At 39.6% G+C, this 22,067-nt stretch overlaps 3 protein-coding genes across 3 annotated transcripts in view; all 3 read right to left on the bottom strand.

Moving 5' to 3' along the window:
- LOC130568931 (choline O-acetyltransferase-like) overlaps positions 1-1,714 on the bottom strand; it is a 14,453-nt gene extending 12,739 nt beyond the window's left edge. Inside the window, exons 1-4 of the mRNA XM_057358188.1 lie at positions 1,616-1,714; positions 677-868; positions 284-402; positions 127-180 (exon numbers count right to left, since the gene is read on the bottom strand). Of these exons, the coding sequence (XP_057214171.1) occupies positions 127-180; positions 284-402; positions 677-868; positions 1,616-1,690 (440 nt within the window). The 5' untranslated portion in view covers positions 1,691-1,714. The remainder of the gene's footprint in view (positions 1-126; positions 181-283; positions 403-676; positions 869-1,615) is intronic.
- A 1,119-nt stretch (positions 1,715-2,833) lies between these two features.
- On the bottom strand, positions 2,834-4,972 carry slc18a3b (solute carrier family 18 member 3b). Its single transcript, XM_057359031.1, has one exon. It carries the CDS (start codon positions 4,747-4,749, stop codon positions 3,202-3,204), a length of 1,548 nt encoding a protein of 515 aa, XP_057215014.1. The 5' UTR covers positions 4,750-4,972; the 3' UTR covers positions 2,834-3,201.
- Positions 4,973-13,678: 8,706 nt separating this feature from the next.
- On the bottom strand, positions 13,679-16,672 carry rgrb (retinal G protein coupled receptor b). Its single transcript, XM_057359038.1, has 7 exons — positions 16,554-16,672; positions 16,239-16,395; positions 15,538-15,659; positions 15,181-15,340; positions 14,837-14,954; positions 14,576-14,689; positions 13,679-14,440 (listed from the first exon to the last, which is right to left on the bottom strand). Exons 1-7 carry the CDS (start codon positions 16,627-16,629, stop codon positions 14,312-14,314), a joined length of 876 nt encoding a protein of 291 aa, XP_057215021.1. The 5' UTR covers positions 16,630-16,672; the 3' UTR covers positions 13,679-14,311.
- Between the last annotated feature and the right edge of the window lie 5,395 nt (positions 16,673-22,067).

Here is a 22,067-nt window from a genome sequence, read left to right as displayed (position 1 = left end):
CACACACACACACACACACACACACACACACACACACACACACACACACACACACACACACACACAGTGCTTACAACCGTGTTCAACTGATGAAGGTAATCAGATGATTTAAATACAGACATTCACCTGTCCACCATCAGCTTGTATTCAGAAACACTTCGAATGAGATGTGCTGCAAACCTGCATGAACACAACAAAGCATATCGCGCTTTTCACCAAGAAACAAGTCAATTAGCATTTTTTTCTCCTGCTTCGTCTTGTTTTGACTCTCTTGTTTACTCACATGAGAGAGTCTTTGAAGTCTCTGAAGGGTTGTTTAGGGAAAACCAGCGCAGGACTGGAGTTGACCGGCAGAGCCAGTCTGTTTTTCAGATACATGTCATCCAGCCAGTATTCATACATCTAAGACAAACATCTGTAATTAAACTTGAGATGTGAAATTCAATTGTCTTTTGAAGGGAGAGAAAGAGAAAAACACAAATTATTTGTTGATTTATCAAATGCAGCTGTCATGTTTAATGCGCGGATGTCTCCTGCCTCAATGACTAATAGTCAGAGATTCACATTTATTCATCAGTTTTCATCTGGTGTATTTGGAGAGTTCTGAATGTTCATGAATCAGCATTTCAACTGAGGTGGCATTGATGATGTTGTTTTAACTGTTATGTGTTTGTACCCAATTCTCCGTGGCATCTCTTCTTTCAAGCAATTGTTTTTGAAGTCTTTCCCCAAGACCTCCGGGTTTGCCAAACATCTCCACCATGGCTTTGGTTTTACAGAACTGTGTTTTAGAAACAACATGTTTCACAGATCTCAGGTACATGTTCAGTGTGTGCTGCAGGTCTGGAACAGGGACTTTTGGTAGCATCTAGTGAAGAGGATAAAACAGACCCACAAAAGCCAGAATTTTACTGGACACATTCAAGAATGAATGGATTGTATTGTCCTGAATGGATTTTCTATATGCTTGCACAAACACTGATTTGTTTTCATTTTATTGTGTGCTCCGTTTTCTTGGTGGTTTTGTCCGGCTCTTACTGCCCTCAGGTGCTGCTTCATTCATCAGTGAGTAACTGTAAAGAATCTCTCTGACGTTTTGTCTTTTTCTCAGAGCGCTCGTAAATAATTGATATGAATAGCTTCAAGACAACTGGGAAGTTTTTAAAAGCAGAAGACTTTTTTCATGAACAAAATGCAAATTTTATGTTAATATAGTTCAGTATGTCTTAAAATATTCAGATTTTTACAGAGCATAATTGACCCCATTGCTTCTTTCTGGTTTCAGGACCTTGGACAAGAACTTTCCCTCAGACTCAAAGACTTACATTCATCAGACTCAACATCTCTCTATTACATTCATTCACTCTACACACACATCATCAGACTCAACATCTCACTCTTACATTCATTCATCATCAGACTCAACAACACACTCTTACATTCATACACAACACATCAACAGACTCAACATCTCACTCTTACACAGTAAGAGTATAGTAATAGTAATCCTACGTAGTCAGATGAAATAACGCAGCAGGTGTGATTCATTGAAATATGATCATCACAACAACAATAGTAATAAAAAGAACATAAAGAACGTTAATAATGCTCTTACATCCATGTCGAGTTTCTCTTCAGACACGTTTGAGTCTTGTAGTGCAGAGAGCTGAGCTGCTGTGTAACAATACATTGAAATGATAAATATTGCAACATTCACAGTTAAATTTGAACACTTAATCAGAACTGGAAGTTAGAGTAAAAAGTTGCAATCTTAATTCAAATATAATCCAGTTCGATAATTTATCACCCTGTCTGTGAAAAGCAAAGTCATTTTTGTGATTGACTTCTTTTAAAATAAAATCAACCGACATAACATAAAACCATTCTATGAAAGTAACCTTGATAAATTATTGATTAATATATTGCAATATTGACCGACTAAGACCATGTTAAAGACTGAAATCATAGTGAAATTAAAGTTTTTGATTCTCGTTATATTAAAATGAGATTTTAGACTACAACCTGATTTTCACAGGCAGGGTCACAATTTGTCAAACTGTACAAAACACACAAACCTTAAATTGACATTAAAGTGAATATAGAGCAAGACTAAGCCGGAATATATTCAGCAATTATTTTATTTAAACGGAACGTTTACAATTAAACCTTTGCATTTGAAGCAATTTATTAACAATAAATGAGCCCAAACCTCCGTTAATAAGGTCACATATTCAGCAATGTTAGAATACAGCAGTGAGATGTTTACAGGTCTAAATAACTGAAATGGAAAACTGAGACTATTATTATTAACGAATATTAACCACTGGAGCAGTTCATTCAAAAGTTGATGACTTTTCATGAGTTTAAATGAATGAATAGAGATCACTGTACTCACCTGTTCATCAGTGATCACTGGACAGAGAAAGAATGCTGTGTCTCTTGTGTTCAGGCGTCTCTCTCTCTCTCTCTCTCAAGTGTCCGCGTGACCCCTCCCATCCGTGTCCATTATGATTAACAACACCAAAGATGCTGTTGCTCTTTCTTTTTAAAATTATTTAAAGCCTTACCTTATTTTGGAATTGTCACTTCAAGACAACATGTTGAAGAGTTTGATTTATTTCAGATGTGTTATTCTCGAGATGCTTTTTAAGGAAATGTATATTTGCTCAAATGTGATCCTATATTATAGTTCACATTCACCTCAATATATTTTGTTAAATGCTGGAACTGAAAAAAGTTTACAAGCCTAGTCGCACAAGCAGATGTTCGGACTGTAAAATAAAAATAAGCCAACGAAACTAACAAGTTTAAATAAAAAACTACAAGGCTTATACGTACAGTAGGCTATATATGTATATACAGTTTTTTAATAAAAAATAGATTATATGGACATCTATATACTGGTTTTATTTCGATTTGTGCATTTACATCACGCAGCTACGTAGGCTACTTTATTAATTCACATTTTCTACACACTACAGGCGACACTTTCGCTCACAGTCAAATGTGATCTTGTATATATATACATCTGCCAAATGAATAAAAATGTTAATGTATATCTAAATCACAGGATAAAAAGATCAGAAGATTACATTTCATATGGGTGTTAATATAACAGCAGAGTGTGCGTGTTTGTCAGGTAGTCTCTGAATCTCCGATCACTAAATGAATTGTGTAATATCAGATGGTTCTCTGCTGTAGTCAAGTGTACTCGGGTCCTGACGAGTCCTCTGAAGAAGAAGATTTGGAGCGCTCGAAGAATCCGTTCTCGTCCACGGGACACGCGGCTGTAATCGTCGTGGAGCACAAACCTTTGCGCTTGAGTTTGCGCTCTTCCAATTTAATGCTGTCATAAAGGCCCGTTGGTCCTTCTTCCAACAGCACGTTTCTTTCCGAGGCAGACGGCTTCACCTGACACACGTACCGGAGCAAAAGCAAAGCCGGCGCGTAAAGCACGTTGACTAAACCCATACCCAGATTTAACTGAAGAAAGCCCATGCTGTGTACAATCTGTCCTGCAATCACAGGTCCCATAGCGTAAGCGACAGAGTATGAGATGTCTGCGATCGCATAAACGCTTCCATACACAGACACATGACGCACGTCCACCAAAAAGGCCAAAGTGGGCAGAAGCGCCGTGTCCACCAGGGCGATGCCGAAGCAGATGCCGCACAGCGGGAAGATTAACTGGACAAAGTTCTTGCAGGCCGCGACGGTGCAGGAACTCGCTCCTATGATGACCATACCGAGAGCGCCATAGAACCACTGCAAGTCCGGATACTTTGCTGCCAATCGGACAGTGAGATAAACTCCCAGCACGTGAGGGAGGAAAGCGGGCAACCAGACGAGCCCCATCTCCCACTTACTGGCGTTCATCGTGCTCTCCATCCAGTTCGAGATCGTGGGCTCGAGGAAAGCCAGAGGGATGTTACAGACGGTCAAGGCACCCGCGACCACCGCGATGTACGGGTCAATCATGAGCCGGTAAATGGGCGTCCCGACCGGCATGTTTTCGCGAGTCCTGTTTGAAAAAGGTTTGATCACAGTCAAGAGCAAAACCCCGTCTGCCAAGCAAACACAGGCGAGAACTATGAACGGGACCCGTTTACCTGCGAACTCGTACAGAATACCGCCGAACGGAGGTGCCACGAGACTGCCGAACGAGATGAAGGCGAGCGCGACGCCGAGCGCGCGACTCCTCTCCGCCTCCTCGGGGTATTTGTCCGCTATCATCGCGATTCCCGCCGTGTCAGCAAACGCTGAGCCGAGACCCTGCAGACTGCGCGCGACGAAGAGAGTCCAGTAGTTGTCAGCGAACGCAAAAATACACGTGGACACGAACATCACCAAGAGTCCGATCAACAGCGGTATATCGTATCCAACCCGGTCGATGAAAGTTCCAGATAAGGGGTTCACCAGGAGCTGCAGGATGGCCTTGGACGCGAATAGAACTCCTATTTCCATATCTAGTTTTTCCCTGTTGCTCGCCCCAGGGTTTGTTGAAGAGTTGCCGTGGATGTGCACCGCTTGCTTGCTTTCTAAATCTGCGAGATAATCGGGGACAATGGGAACGATCACCATGTAAAGCATGTTATCAAGAAAAAGTGCGACGCACACAATTACCAGAATCACGCGTCTCTGCCGCTCGGGCTCGTGCATCGCGCTGCCAAGTTGTTTCGTTCTTTCGCCCATTTCAGACAACTTTAGTGCAGCTGTTCTAGCCAAGCCAGCAGACCCGTCAGGCTCCATAACGCTGAAACGTATCTGTTTACCTCAAGACAACAGTTCTGTGCTGCCAACAACTTCTATCAATTGATTTGGTGCCGCGCGCGCGGTCTGAGAGAAAAGTGTTGTGCGGGTTTCTCTTCACAGATAAAACCATCAGCTTCACATTCTGCATGTCCAATGTCTGACGAACATTTTCCGTTTACATTTACATGTAATTTACAAGTAGAAACAGTATGTTGACCATCGGCACAAACTTCACAAGAATATCAAAACCCCTTTCAGCTGGGTTCCTCTGCGAGCGTCGGTGACGCGTCCTCAGTTTTCACTGAGTCGGAACCCTCAGTGACCAATCAGAGACAGTACTGTATAGATAGCCTACTTCTTTTGTCCACCACAAACAAACATAATGAAGAATTATTCATTTATCCAAACAATGTGGCCTTTGAATTATCATTATAATGATTTTAAAACTTGATCAATGAGAAATGTTGAATGCTCTCTTATTTGAACCGTATGCGTTTGCCAAATGAATACATGTAAGTGTAATTGTAAAAAAGAGTTGAAGTGAATCCTGTTACTGAACTTACAGCGTCATCTGGTGGCGGGTTTGTCAGCGTCATCTGACAAACTGCAGATTGTGGTGAACCTTTTTCTTAACTCGTGCTGGTTTTACGTTTTCTGAATTCTCATTAGGGCCCGAGCACGGAGGAGCAAGCCACCGGCTTGCACAGAGCCCTATTGTTTCTGTGTTCTTCTCCCTCTTTGATCGCTAATTTGAAGGCCTAAACATGCTCAAAAACTCACAATAACTTGCACACGCATCAGACCTGGCGAAAATTTACGTCTGATAGGGGTTTCAAAATTAAGCGTGGCAAAATGGCTCGCTAGCGCCACCTAGAACTGCCCAGGCCACTACGCAAAACGTACATACACCAAAATTGGTGAGCTCATAGAACACCGTGAATCATTAAGAAAAGTCTCTTGGAGCATATCTCTAAACCCAACAGGAAGTCCGTGATTTTTGATTTCCTGTGCAATTTTGTAATTTGTTTCAATTTCCAGTCGTCGTACTTTAACGAACTCCTTCTAGAGTTTTAATCCGATCAACATCATGTCATTCTCATCTTAAGGCCTTTGCAAAGCTAAATTGCGGAGATCCTGACTTTTCATGGGGGAACGTGACCCTGCGGCGGCCTGCCAAAGTTTGGCGTTTCGCCATGAACAGGAAGTTGTTGTAACGCAGGCATACAATGTCCAACAGAACCCAGACTTCACCCAGACTTCACACATTTGATAAAAGTTCTGGCCTGAAGACATCTACATGGTAATATTAAGATACAGTTATAGCGCCACCTGCAGGAAACAGGAAGTGACATGTTTTAAACTGTGATTAACTCCTCATAGAGATTTGAACAGATCAGCATCATATTGGAAGAGTACAGCCAGTATGATCTTCAGACATTTGTGAAGATACATTGAAAGAACCTAACTTTTCATTGAGCGGTGTGTTCCTGGAGGCCTGACAAAGTTTGATGTTACCATGAAACAGGAAGCCATAGTAACTCAGGCACACAATGTCTGACCGGCCTCACACTTCACATGTTTGATAATAGTCGTGGCCTGAAAACATATCCATGTCAGTGTTCAGTTATAGCAATAGCGCCACCAGCTGGCAAAAGGGAATGTGACGCATTTAAATAAATAACAAATCGTACTATAATTCGCCTGCATTAATTTTATCGCCTACCATTCGCTGTTTTCCTTATGCAATTGGGTTGCGGTGGCACTTTCCGCGAGGGCCCGATCATCGCTGCTCACAGCTTTAATTGTATTTATTTTTTTGTTTCTACCAATGAAGGGTAAAAACATTCACATTCAGTCAAGACTTTCAAGTTCATTCGGTTATGTAACAGAGAGTTAGAGAGTGTTTGGAGTGCTGTGATTCTGTGAACAAACAAATTCAGTGGACACGTTATCATGAAATCATACAGACATATAAATCCAACACGACATATGATTAGAGCCACGGTAAATATAAAATTAAATCAGAATTACGACGTTGAAAGCCTATATTTCAAGAATCAAGTCGTAATTTTGTTAACGTATTTGGAGTCATACAATGAACAATCAAATTCACTAAATCAAACTGTTGGTGCCAGGTATGGTTTTCGATCACATTCATTGATCACTTATGTTGATTACGGCACCTGGGTCCGTGTACGTTTTATTCATTTGATATCCTATTTGAAATCAAATAACGAGAAATTGAAAAATGACTAGTTTCTCGTTTTTTCGTTTAGTTCACCAAACGGAAATTTAGTTTTGGCCCGATATTTTATTTTTCGTTTGTCGTTTAAAAAACGGATTTTGGACTCAATATGGCATTCGTACACGCCTCTTTCACCCGATTGGTCAAATCGCTCACCATTCTGTACGGACTTAATTCTGCCCGGCAGAATTAATTAAGAGGCACCGCCAGTCCTTCAGTTTAATACAAGTTATTGTCGCAACGCGAACCACTGCTTGCTGTGAACTGTGCGTGATATTTAAGGAGAAATATGTGTTGCAATGTACGCCACGCAGTGTGCTGTATACAGTATAACTTCCACATCTAACACCCCTTTCACAGACGTTGATCCCAGAAAATTGCTGTAAAATTGCTAGAGAGTGTTTTCAGTGGGATTGATCAAGAAAGGTACCTATTATTATTATTAGTAGTATTAACCCTAGTATTAAGCCTAGTATAAAATCCTTTTTTTTACTTACTCAAGGAAAAAGAGTGTGTATGCACAGTCATGAGCATCCGTACACATCCGTGCATATTTACGCCAATATTTTTTTTTATAAATCCGGATACGTGCGTGGAAAACAGCGTACGCACATTTCTATGCCCATTTTGTGCGTACGCCTCGTTTATACATCAGGCCCCTGGTGATCCATTAATGAGTTTTTTTTCTTCCCTGGTGGCACGGGCATATTCCAAGATGACAATGCCAGGATTCATCGGGCTCAAATTGTGAAAGAGTGGTTCAGGGATCATGACACATCATTTTCACACATGGATTGGCCACAATCCATGTGTGGCCATCTGGCACAATGCCAGTGCCAGATGTTTTCAGATTTGACAGCTCTAACATTTATTTTATTTATTTATCCTTATTCTCGTATTATTTTTAGAATAATTGACGAACATAAATTAGCCTACTCGCTTGTTTTTATAGCCACTTTATTTGTCATCACAATACGGACCACTTGTTCTTGCCTTTTGTTCACACAGGGCGCTTTCTGATGCAGGCAACGTTATTAATACTACTACTACTACTAATAATAGGTACCTTTCTAGATCAATCCCACTGAAAGCACTCTCTAGCAATTTTGCAGCAATTTTCTGGGATCAACGTCTGTGAAAGGGGTGTTAGATGTGGAAGTTATACTGTATACAGCACACTGCGTGGCGTACATTGCAACACATATTTCTGCTTAAATATCACGCACAGTTCACAGCAAGCAGTGGTTCGCGTTGCGACAATAACTTGTATTAAACTGAAGGACTGGCGGTGCCTCCTGCCGGGCAGAATTGACCCTTCGCTAAGCCACGCCCAAAAACCGCCACAGGCCAATCGTGGTTTAGCAACCGTAACTAGGCGCGGGAGGTCTGTCAAGCTTTCGAGCGAGGGAAAAATGCCGAAGCGTTGTGCGTATGGATTGTGTAAATCTGATAGCCAGTATCCTAAAAGTTTGGACGGGGTGGTGGAATGTTTTCCCTTCCCGAAACCTAAAACCCAAGGGGAGAAATGTCGGACGTGGATCAAGCAGTGTGGAAGGCCCCATTCACAACTAAATGTGGGACATTCTAAAACGCTTAACGCGAAAAACGCTTAACGTAGCTTAATGTACCTAAACAGCGATCAAGGAAAACCAAATTTCTGTCAAACCTTCCTTGTGTTAAACACTTGCTGCTGTCAAAAGAACGAGCTCTTGGTCCGCGGATAAAGTGAATAATATCACGTTAAGCGTTTTCTCCCCATAGAAGTCCATTATAAGGAAACAGCTTAACGTGGCGTAACGTACCTAAACAACGCGCCGTATCATCTCATTTATATTTCTGTCCCTTTTTATCAGAGCTTCTAGAAACATTTGTGCTGTTTTGTTCTAGTTTGCTCCACTGGCTATTCAGCTCGATGTAACAACACTGAAGCCAGGAGTTAGCAACTTTATTGCCTTTCAGCCTTATTTCTTAATATTGGTTTCAGACAGGGCATAAAGAGTAGGCTACGCCACTTTTTAACACAATGCACGGTGGCTTTTGAAGTATTATTTACCACTAAAATGACATAAATTTGTCTAAGCCACGTTAAGATGTTTTCTCTTATAATGGACTTCTATGGTGAGAACGCTTAACGTGATATTCACTTTATCCGCGGATCATGAGCTCGTTCTTTTGACAGCAGCATGTGTTTATTAGAAGTAAAATTTGACAGAAACTTGGTTTTCCTTTATCGCTGTTAAGGTACGTTAAGCGTTTTAGAATGTCCCACTCGACAGGATTAACAAAAACACCCATGTTTGCTCCAAGGTAAGAGCACGCTAATGTTAGCTAGCTAACTCAGCACACCATTGCTTGGAAATAATGACGGTTCTTTGTTCATAATGCATATATCTGAACGTAAAATAAGATGATTAAAGGCAAGACGGAAATGTGTGTTTGGTCCAAGGCGTAGATTAGACCCACGACGTGTGAGCAGTAGCCTGGCGCGCTACTAAAATATAAGCGGGAGAATTTTATCATTCATAGGCTTTAGCTTCAATTTTAATTAAATTATTTTCTAATCGGTTGCATATTATGTCGTGGATATATCCCTCGAATGTACACTGCAGTCCCTTTTGTCTTGCTCTCTCAGATATTTCACATGTTCGCCAAAAATGACAAATTATCTCCTTGGGAATGTCTGACACCGGCGCATACATACTGTAATACACTTGCCAGGCGTAGCAACAGTAACCAAGGAGGGCGGGGCTTAGCGAAGGGTCAATTAAGGCCGTACAGAATGGTGAGCGATTTGTCCAATCGCGTGAAAGAGGCGTTACAGCACCGCCCACATTTACGACTGCCATATTGAGGCCAAAATCCGTTTTTTTAACTGCAAACGAAAAATAAAATATCGGGCCAAAAACGAAATTTCCGTTTGGTGAACTAAACGAAGAAACGAGAAACTAGTCATTTTTCAATTTCTCGTTATTTGATTTCGAATAGGATATCAAATGAGTAAAACGTACACGGACCCATGATGAAGAAGACGCTCCACGCGGGTTTCCATATTAGGACATTTAGGTGGTTTTTACATACATGCCTTATGAAAACATAACTTGTGTGCAGCATTTTAAGACAAAACAATGCCAGTGCCAGATGTTTTCAGATTTGACAGCTCTAACATTTATTTTAGTCTATAAACCCCGTACGGGAACCCACCAGCGATATTAAACGACCACATTTGGCACACACTTTTATAAAACTGTGATTATATGGTAAGAAAAAACCTCAAACCAGGAACATTTTTATAAAGGCTCATGTTTTATTAATAATGTGTGTGTTTGTTCACACCACTCCAAGCACATTCAGATATTAATGCACAGTTAAATATTATTTACTAGAATGATCTTGCTTGAACACCATGCACTGTGCTGTGTTTTTCTGTTTTTATTATTTTCTCTTGTGAAGCTGCCTTGGAACAATCCACATTGTGAAAAGCGCTATATAAATACAATTAAATTGAATTGAATTCACGTCATTAATACGACTTTAATCTCGTAATTTTGTTTTGTTTTTACGTGGCCATAATTTACCATGGTTTTACAATAGTATATTTGCATTTCATTTGTAAATACATGTTTTTATTATGTTATCATGTTTTATGGTGTTTTATTGTGTTAGTTAGCTGTAGGGTACTTTTTGGGGTTATCACTTAATCAAAATAACTCAACTGCAGTTTGATTAATATTAATTGGAATGCACAATAAAACGTATGTTTTTTGAAAATGTTTAAAAACAGAGTTATTTGTTTTTGCAAATGAACTCTTCAAGTAGCTGAACCATGTTTTTACAACATGTATGTTTTACTACAAATACTGTGATTGTTACCTGTGATTATTATAGCAAAACATGGTTCGTTTATGGTTACCACTGTTTAACTATAATAACTATTTTTTTGTTTGTTTAATAAATTTAATTTAATTATGGTAAAACCATGGTTAATTTTCGTAAGGGACTATCCGAATAAATACGAACCCTGATGCGTTACTAGAATTCGTCGCTAGATGTCAGTGTCTGTCAGAAAATGATGATAAGACTGAACCAGTCACAACCGATCAAATTCATGAAAATCCTTAACAGTTCTGTCAGTGTTCGCTTAAGAGTCATGCTTTTTCCATAGGTCCACAGCAGTTCAGCAGATACTCTGTATATTAAGAACTTACAGATGGGATAGTAACCACGACGACCAGACACCACGGTGATTAGGTACATCACACTAACAAATAATCTGTGATCTTCTGTCTTCTGTCCATTAATGTGTGTGTTCAACAGAGTCCAACTCATGTCATATGACTTTATTATTTTGACTTAGGAAAGCCAACATTGTGTTGTTTGATTTAAACATATTGTTATTGTGTTAACTCAAGAAACCACCACACTGTCGTTTGATTTACACATATTCTCAAGAAAGTGTAAAGAATGTAATTGGCCCTTTTTATGATTTTTTGAGTCATGTGATGTTACAGTACTTCTTCTTTTTCTTTCGGCTGCTCCCATTAAGAAAAACATATTTTTATCAACCCATGATGACTTTACTTCTATGAAGACGTGAATTTAAATATCAATAAGGCTTTCGATTTAATTCAAGTTATTTACAGAGAGCTGTGCATTACTCATATTCACCCCTAATGTCAGTGTCTGTCAGGAAATGAAGTGACGGCTTCTCAATGATTATGAGTCTTTAACACAGAATAGCCTACATGAATGTCCAGAGGGAGCAGTTGTAGCTCTCTCAGATTAGATAAAATCGTCAGAATATGAGGTGTGTGGTGTGTTTTATATATGCTAATCAGGGGAAAGGGTTTTTTGTCAGAATCAGAATAAACTTTATGGCCAAGTACTGGTGCATAAGGGAGAAATACAATTTAAGTCGGTTAAGGTTATTTGATTTCTATAGCCCCCTAAGACATGCTGACCAAGGTGCTTCAAAGTAAGCAATAAAAGAAAATTACAATAGTTATATAAACAACACACTTATTAAGACATAATCGGTAAAACAGACGTACATTTTCAATTCAATTTAATACTTATATAGAGCTTTTTACGATGTTGCATTGTTTCAAATTTAAAATGTAAACCTACCCTAAATAACTAAAGGTTAAACAATCAAACAGGACTTAAAGAAAATTAAAAACCGAGTTATATGTTTTTCTTATTAACCATGTATATTATTAGGGTTAGGGTGTTAATACAACTCATGTGATTGATACTCCGACATATAGTGAGTGGACTGAGTCATGCACCTGTTTAACATTTTGATTTAAAGGACCAGTCAGTGAAATCAAGGGGCATCTAGCGGTGAAGTTGCGACTTGCAACCAACACCTCACCCCCCCTCCCTTTCCAAGCACTACAGACGCTGACAAACATGACCAATTCCATGATAGGGGACCTGCAGTGTGTGTAGATAATAGCTCATTCTAAGATGATAAAAACATAATGCTTCATTCTGTAAGGTCTTTATACACCTCTGAACACATAGTTATGTATATTATATTGCATTTCTGTCAACAGATCTTACAAAAAATGACACACTGGACCTTTAAGAGCCACAACTATTGCAGTCGCTTTCCTTGTTCGCAGGTCTCATATAGTCTCTAAATCATGTACTGTATCCCTTTTTGCTACGTTTTCTTTTCAGTAAGTACAAGGCCTACGTTAAATATCTTACAAGTCTTCGGTGAACCAAAAGGTATTTCTCATGCCTGTCCATCTCATTTCAAGTTGAAATCTGACATAGGCTATTTGTCATTTTTCAATATATTGTATATTTTTGATATATTTACCTTTTCTTCTATTTAAAAATATATAGAAAAATATAATCCTATTTTTAATGTTACATACTTTTTGTATCTTTACTAGAATGAAACATCATACGTTTATATATTTATCTTATTTGTACACATTTATCAATAATAATTACTCTATTACTTATGAACGTAGATTTGTATTCTGGGATTGGGCAACAGGGTTATAATTAACAGAATCTTATTGGCAAAAAGTTAAAAGCTCCCTTTGGCTATTTGTAAATTGCTTTGGAAGAATGTAAATATAAATTTTGTTCTTTGCTGGATGTGCACACATGATCATGAACAGCTAGCAGATTATATCTTACATGGGGAATGTTTTGTTAGAAACCCTTTGTTCAAGAGCATTGCAAACAAATCTAGAGCTGTAGCGTGTGTGAACGGTTCTCTGGAGTCTTTATGCTGCATGTTTAACAGTAGTAGAGAGTTAAGAGGTTAATCTCACTCACGAGGTCAATGACACCTTAAAAACCATAAATAGAAATCAGCAGCTCTTCTTGAGCCTAATGTTAACTGATTTAAAAAGACGGATTTGAGATTTTATTAAACGCATGCGACCCCAGAAACTGAAAGAAACACCAAAGCCAACCGTTTGTTTGCTCAGCTGTACAGCAGGATCTTCTGTTTAAAAATAGGAAAAGTTCAGCTGAACGAGTGAAGAAACTTTCAACAAGCACACGAAGAACAGAATTAATGCCAGAGATTAGACCTTTGGACATTTCACCGGGTCTGAGACGGGCAACTCTGATCCTATTAAACCTGAATCTGCTGATATGAGAGCAGTTCCTGCTGCGGGGGAATTACTGAAGATTACAAACCCACAAGAAAATAAATCACATAACAATAGCCTTTATTAAAGAATCAGGAGACAATTAGGGTTTGGGGTAGAGTCTGATTGTTCCTATGAAAGAAAAAGACCCTCTAACACTATAGTGAACAGTCACCTTTATACCTCATGGTGGACTCGTAACATCTCCAACGGCTTTTCTAATTCTCATGAGCGAATAAACCCTGCAGTGAGCTTATATTGAAAACATCTTATTGTATGTAAACAACACTGTACCATTGCATTCTAACCCATCAGCCCCAGCATGTATTCTGAGGATTAACAGTCAAAGGCCCTTTTGTTCACCACTGCCAAGATTTGATGCTGAAAATCTCTCAGTAGATTACATTCATACGCAAACCCTTAAAGATGTATTAGTCAACAGATATAGGATATTATTATTATACAGAAATAGTGAGTGAATCTGAATGTCTTGAAAGTCTTGTGTTAGGCAGAGGTTTATTTTTACAATTTCTCACATCTGTCACATTATCCTTCAAATGTAAAGTCACAGTTGTCAATAAAACGGCACATATGGAACATGCCCAAAAGGCACTGAAGTTACAGTAACAGTGTGTAAACGTTTGATCTGAATACATCATGTGGTTTAATGCATCAAAACAAACTGCTGAAACTTTTTTTATTTCTTTTTGTCTGCAGATTTCTGCCCTGTGAGAAACTGCCAAAGTCCTCCTCTGTAGAACTCATTCCCGTACGAGTACAGCACGGCATGAAAGATCGGAGCTGTTTTTGCCAGAACCGGAAGGACCTAGAAAATAACATGAGTTGACAGTTACGCAACCTGCTGATGGAAAAGCACGACGGATCGGCATTCATACAGATGGTGATGATTTTGACAGATTCAAAGCAACAGGGTTAGATTGATGATTGGTTGTTGTCTCACCATTCTGAGCTTGGGCGAAACAAGAGTCACGTTCTCAAAGCAGGCGTACGTGCACATCAGTACATATGGACCCCAGCACAACAGAAGCACCTTCAGAGGTACACCTGTATTAAACTAGATAAAACCCAAGCATTACATTAACAACCAACAGCAGAGTCTGTAAAAGATCGACACAAGCGCACACAAAATGCTCCTGCATTGGCCAACAGTTACAAACTTCTGAAACTTTGAATGCAGGAAACATCCACAGTGGGTCGGTACCTTAAAGTGGTGAATCTTTTTGAAATGTGCATAGATGGCACTGTAGGAAGAGTGCAGAATGATAACAGGAAAAGCTAAATAGAGCACAGTGATGGTCAGCATGTAGGTGATGTAACTCCTGCAGACGAGGAAGGAAAAAAATCAATATTCATTTGCAACTGAGAGACATTCGTTTCGATTCGTTGACCTTACGCCACAAGGTACGAGACATTGGGCTATATCGTGAATATAACATGAATTTGGACCAAACTTTACTAAAGTATTGGGCCGTATGGTGTCTTTTCACAACATGTGTGACTTACCAGATAAAATCATAGTAAAAGATTTTGCTGTGACGTAAGTACCTGTCTCCTTTAGTGTAGTCCAGTGTACAGCATGTTCTCATTGGCTCAAAGTCAAACACTCCCCAGCCAATCATAGGCAGCGGTAGAGCAGCCCAGAACACGGCCAGGATCCAGATGATGGTGCTGATGGTCACGGACGTGCTCCAGAACATCTTCTGCTCTGGAAAAACAACTCGAGCAACTCATGAAACCAATAATAAACAGCAAACTGAGATTATCAGGTCAAATCTCTAGAAAGACGAGTTACACAACTGAATGTGACACTTTTGTAAATGGATGTGATGTTACGAGACATGTGTGTGCACCGTGCAGTGGTAATTGATTAAAGATGGAGTGGTTCTTTGATTGTGGACTCACTAGTGCAGTACTGATGGTATCTGTCCCAGGCAACAGCACCGAGAAAACTGATAGCAGCTAGAATTGAGATCATCCCCTGAAAGCCGTGCATCTGACATCCCTCCGATCCAAACGGCCAGTATCTTTCACAAAAGTTCAGGTAAATTGAAAAAAGATATATCAATGTATTTAAAATATATTTTTTTTATGGCTTGATGGGTGAGAACCAGAGTGGCGTAAGTGATATTTCATCAACTTTACAGAAGAGCCAAAAATACCATAGTTTGATCGACTTTGTGTATTGATTTCAATCTTTTATAATAAAGATGTTACACACATGGATGAAAGTGTACTTTTAACATTTGTTCAGAAGAAAACAAAAATCTTTACATCACATGCACCTTTTTGGCACCAATGTTACATCTATTTTGAGTCATCTGCTATCCACAGGCTTCTCTCCACAATACAGTTACGCCCTTCTGGCACCAACTGGCTCATTAGTATCTTCAGTGATTAGTCTTTTGCCTTCTAATAAATAACTCCAGATTGAGATTGAAATTATGATTTCACTTGTGTCATTTAGGCAGTAGAAAGAGCTTGTCGAAGGCTTTCATTTGATATATATACCTCCATTCCCCCCCAAATATCACTTACGCCCCTCTGATTCTCACCCCTCGATATGATCTATAAATCTAAGGTTACACGTTGAAATGATTGTTTACCTCAGATAACTGGCGTAAGCGGCCACCAGACCATTAATGTTGAGACTCAAATCAGCCAAAGCCAGATTGAAGATGAAGAAATTACTGGGTGTTCTCATCTCTCGGACCCTCAGGAACGCCACGACTGAAATAAAGTTTAGGAAGAACCCAAGAAGACCTAAAAGAAAAACGTTAAGAATCACTCTGCACCACATACAAAACACTGTTACAAGAACCCTAAAGTCACGAGAATGATAAAGTAACGTTATATATCTAACAAACTACAATAAATGGAAAGTTTCACAAAATTAACTTCATTGATAAGAGATAACTGACCTCCGACCAGCAGCGCGGAGCCGAAAGCGAACATATCAAACTCACTGAATCCCTCTGGTAACGAGTACGAAGACATTTTAAACGATATATTTATCACTCTGTGTGCATGTGAGACTGCAGCACTGAAACTTCAACTTATATGGTGATGTTGTTAAAGATTATAAACCTCTGAAATCCCCGCAAGAATGTTGTAATACCAAGAAGTTTCTCATTCGCATCAATTATGCGTCCAAATTGCGCAGTTTAATACTTCACTACATCATACTGGAAACAAATGGAATCCAGGGAGTGAAATTCAAGAGGTACAGAGTTCAAGTTCAAAAGGTGGGTTACGCTAGTGCATGTGTGAGTATCGACCAGCAGTCCCACGGTTTAAATTGATATATAAACAACGGATGCTTATTTGAAAATGTTAAAATACAGAAAGGTGCGTGTGTGTACCTTTCTGTACACACATTTCTTTCATACCTAAACTCATTGTTACAAATATGGTAGAACAATAACTTCAACTACCAAAGATGCGTTTCTCGATAATCTGCCCGAATTGTCTCAAATCATGAGAAATAACGTTGAAGATCTTGACATTACCACTGAAAATTTTAATTCCACCTTCTCGGTAACGCTAGACAAAGTTGCTCCACTACGTTTAAAGAAGATTAAAAATGGCAGCCCCACACCGTGGTATAATGAACACACTCAGGCTCTAAAGAAAGCGGCCCGAAAAATGGAGCGCAACTTTAAGAAAACTAAATTAGAGGTATTTCGTACAGCATGGAAGGATAGTATTCGAAAATACAGGAAAGCCCTAAAAACTTCTAGATCCGCCTACTTTTCATCACTAATAGAAGAAAACCAGCACAACCCTAGGTTTTTATTTAACACGGTGGCTAAATTAACAAAAAATAAATCGTCAGTGACTTCTGATCCTGTATATCAGCATAGCAGTGATGAATTTATGAACTACTTCACATATAAAATCCAAGATATTAGAGAAAAAATTATAACAATGCAATCAGAAGTGAAACCCGCTGAACAAACTAACTACAGCGCCCTTAAGGAGAAAATGCAATTATTTTATACCGTAGATCAAGATGAGCTGTCTAAAATTATTAGATCATCTAAATCAACAACATGCATACTAGACCCTATACCTACAAATCTACTGAAAGAGATGCTCCCAGAAATTATAGATCCTCTTCTTGGTATTATTAACTCATCTCTGACATTAGGACATGTGCCTAAAGCATATAAGGTGGCTGTTATAAGGCCCCTTGTCAAAAAACCCCAACTCGACCCTAGAGAACTAAGGAACTACAGGCCTATATCGAATCTACCTTTCATATCTAAAGTTCTGGAAAAAGTAGTTTCAACTCAATTATGCTCCTTCCTCCAAAGGAATGACATCAATGAAGAATTCCAGTCTGGATTTAGAGCATGTCACAGTACAGAGACTGCTTTGATCAGAGTTACAAATGATCTGCTATTGGCGTCTGACCGAGGTTGTATCTCGTTATTGGTGCTGCTAGACCTTAGTGCTGCATTCGATACCATTGACCACAGCACACTCCTACATAGACTCGAAAATTATGTCGGCATTAAGGGAATAGCTTTGAAATGGTTTAAATCTTATTTATCCGACCGTTTTCAATTTGTAGCAATAAACAATGAGGTGTCACGCAAATCGCAAGTCCAGTACGGTGTACCACAGGGCTCAGTCTTAGGGCCTCTGCTCTTCGCATTATACATGCTACCTCTAGGAGATATAATAAAGCGACACGGAGTTAGCTTTCACTGTTATGCTGATGATACTCAACTTTATATTTCCTCGAAGCCTCATGAAACACAGCAGTTCCATCGAATAATGGAATGCATAGTCGATATAAAAAACTGGATGAGTAACAACTTTTTATTACTGAACTCGGACAAAACGGAAGTGTTACTTATTGGACCGAAAACTGCTATAAGTAACAACCAAGAATACTGTTTAACTATTGACGGATGTTCCATAAAACCCTCGTCGTCAGCAAAGAATCTTGGCGTTCTATTCGATAGTAATCTGTCATTTGAGAGCCACGTCGCCAACACCTGTAAAATTGCGTTTTTCCATTTTAAGAATATATCTAAACTACGTCATATGCTGTCAATGTCAGATGCAGAGAAGTTAATTCATGCATTCATGACATCAAGACTAGACTACTGTAATGCACTGTTAGGTGGTTGCCCTGCAGGCTTATTACAAAAACTCCAATTGGTCCAAAACGCGGCAGCTCGAGTTCTTACACGTACAAAAAAGTATGAACATATTAGCCCGGTTCTGTCAACCTTGCACTGGTTACCTATAAAGCATCGCGTTAACTTTAAAATCTTGCTTATTACCTATAAAGCCTACATGGTTTAGCTCCTCATACTTGAATGAACTCCTTTTGTATTACAGTCCTTCACGTGCATTACGCTCTCAGGCGTCCTGTCAGTTGGTAATACCTAGAATTTCAAAATCAAGTGCAGGTGGTAGATCCTTTTCCTATCTAGCGCCTAAACTTTGGAATAGTCTTCCCTGCACTGTCCGGGAGGCAGACACACTCTGTCAGTTTAAATCTAGACTAAAGACGCATCTTTTTAATCTTGCATACACTACTCTTCCATAATATAAATCTTCAGAGGGTTTAGGCTGCATTAGTTAGATCAACCGGAACCAAAAACACAACTGATGTACTTGTTGCATCAAAGAGTACAGAACAGTACTCTACTCTCAGCCAGTCTTGTCTCATTGTTCCAAGGTTACCACAGCGAGCAGGATGCAGTTCATGGCCTGACCTGATGGTAGAGCGGAGAATGGGAAGTGGGGACCTGACAAGAGCTGAGATGATAGAGCTGGATAAAGAAGGACGCGGTCTCTTGACATGTCTTCACCACAAAATTCAAATGCTATTAGATTATTAATGATAATCTTAAACTATAATTTATTTTATTATTAAGTTTATTTATTTTATTTAGCCTTGTTGTGCAAGTTCTCTGGAGCTTGTGCAGAGGCAGCAGCTTTTGCCAGAGGGGAACTGGAATCCCCTGGTTGGGCCTGGGTTCTCCTGAGGTTTTTTTTCTCGATTAGAGTTTTGGGTTCCTCGCCACCGTTTGCATACTGTTTTTGCACTATCTGCCTGACCGGGGGGGCTGCTTTAGAATCTTAAAGTTTTACTTAATTATATTGCATATAGGAATTTATAGTCTGTTATATTTGACCTGTGCTTCTCTCTCCTTTATCCTAAATGTGTGCTCTCACTGAGCGTGTGTGTGTGTGTGTGTGTGTGTGTGTGTGCGTACTTGTCTGTGTACGTACGTGTGTGTGTGTGTGTGTGTGTGTGTGTGCGTGCGCATCCGTGTGTGTGTGTGTGTCTCTATGTCTATGTGTGTTAGTACGTGTGCATATTGTGTGTGTGGAGTGTTTTGTATGTGGGTATGTCTGTCTTCTGGGCCTCGGTTGTTTCAACCTTTGTCTTGTATTTGCAGGTAACTTTGGAGTCAATACGATACTATAAGCTCGGTAAGCCAGGACAGGGTTGATAACATATGGTTATATCGTATTATCTGACCTGGTTAGAACTCTGCGCAGCATGCATTCTAGACACTAACTGTAGTTTGTTTATTGATGTGCAGGACCAACTAAGCAGAGCATACAGTATCAGATCAATGTCACAAATGCCAGAAGTTTCTATCAGCAAAATAAATCCCTATTAGTCGTAATTGGACAACCTATTTCGATGGTGGGAAGGCTGTTGTACACCTTTGAGTGTGATTCTGCATAACAACTGACTGGCTTAGCTGTTCTCAACTCATACTCAACTTTATTTATATAGCGCTTTTACAATTTTCATTGTTACAAAGCAGCTGTACATGAGACACTATTGACTATAAGCAAAATAATAAAGTTGTACCTGCAAAAACAAGAAAAGGTTGAAAACACAGAAGACAGACATACCCACATACAAAACACTCCACACACACAAACACACGCACACACATAGCTAACACACACACACACACAAGGAGCACAAACACCACAACCACACACACACACACACACACACACACACCACACGTACGTACACAGACAAGTACAGCACACACACACACGCTCAGTGAGAGCACACATTTAGGATAAAGGAGAGAGAAGCACAGGTCAAATATAACAGATAATAAATTCCTATATGCAATATTAATTAAGTAAAACTTTAAGATTCTAAAGCAGCCCCCCCGGTCAGGCAGATAGTGCAAAAACAGTATGCAAACGGTGGCGAGGAACCCAAAACTCTAATCGAGAAAAAAAACCTCAGGAGAACCCAGGCCCAACCAGGGGATTCCAGTTCCCCTCTGGCAAAAGCTGCTGCCTCTGCACAAGCTCCAGAGAACTTGCACAACAAGGCTAAATAAAATAAATAAACTTAATAATAAAATAAATTTAGTTTAAGATTATCATTACTAATTAATACATTTGAAGTTTTGTGGTGAAGACATGTCAAGAGACCGCGTCCTTCTTTATCCAGCTCTATCATCTCAGCTCTTGTCAGGTCCCCACTTCCCATTCTCCGCTCTACCATCAGGTCAGGCCATGAACTGCATCCTGCTCGCTGTGGTAACCTTGGAACAATGAGACAAGACTGGCTGAGAGTAGAGTACTGTTCTGTACTCTTTGATGCAACAAGTACATCAGTTGTGTTTTTGGTTCCGGTTGATCTAACTAATGCAGCCTAAACCCTCTGAAGATTTATATTATGGAAGAGTAGTGTATGCAAGATTAAAAAGATGCGTCTTTAGTCTAGATTTAACTGACAGAGTGTGTCTGCCTCCCGGACAGTGCAGGGAAGACTATTCCAAAGTTTAGGCGCTAGATAGGAAAAGGATCTACCACCTGCACTTGATTTTGAAATTCTAGGTATTACCAACTGACAGGACGCCTGAGAGCGTAATGCACGTGAAGGACTGTAATACAAAAGGAGTTCATTCAAGTACTGAGGAGCTAAACCATGTAAGGCTTTATAGGTAATAAGCAAGATTTTAAAGTTAACGCGATGCTTTATAGGTAACCAGTGCAAGGTTGACAGAACCGGGCTAATATGTTCATACTTTTTTGTACGTGTAAGAACTCGAGCTGCCGCGTTTTGGACCAATTGGAGTTTTTGTAATAAGCCTGCAGGGCAACCACCTAACAGTGCATTACAGTAATCTAGTCTTGATGTCATGAATGCATGAATTAACTTCTCTGCATCTGAGATTGACAGCATATGACGTAGTTTAGATATATTCTTAAAATGGAAAAACGCAATTTTACAGGTGTTGGCGACGTGGCTCTCAAATGACAGATTACTATCGAATAGAACGCCAAGATTCTTTGCTGACGACGAGGGTTTTATGGAACATCCGTCAATAGTTAAACAGTATTCTTGGTTGTTACTTATAGCAGTTTTCGGTCCAATAAGTAACACTTCCGTTTTGTCCGAGTTCAGTAATAAAAAGTTGTTA

The sequence above is a fragment of the Triplophysa rosa genome, linkage group LG18 (assembly GCF_024868665.1).
Source record: "Triplophysa rosa linkage group LG18, Trosa_1v2, whole genome shotgun sequence".
NCBI lineage: Eukaryota > Metazoa > Chordata > Actinopteri > Cypriniformes > Nemacheilidae > Triplophysa > Triplophysa rosa.
Note: the sequence above shows the minus strand (reverse complement) of the source record. Positions and strands in the feature narration are given on the sequence as shown.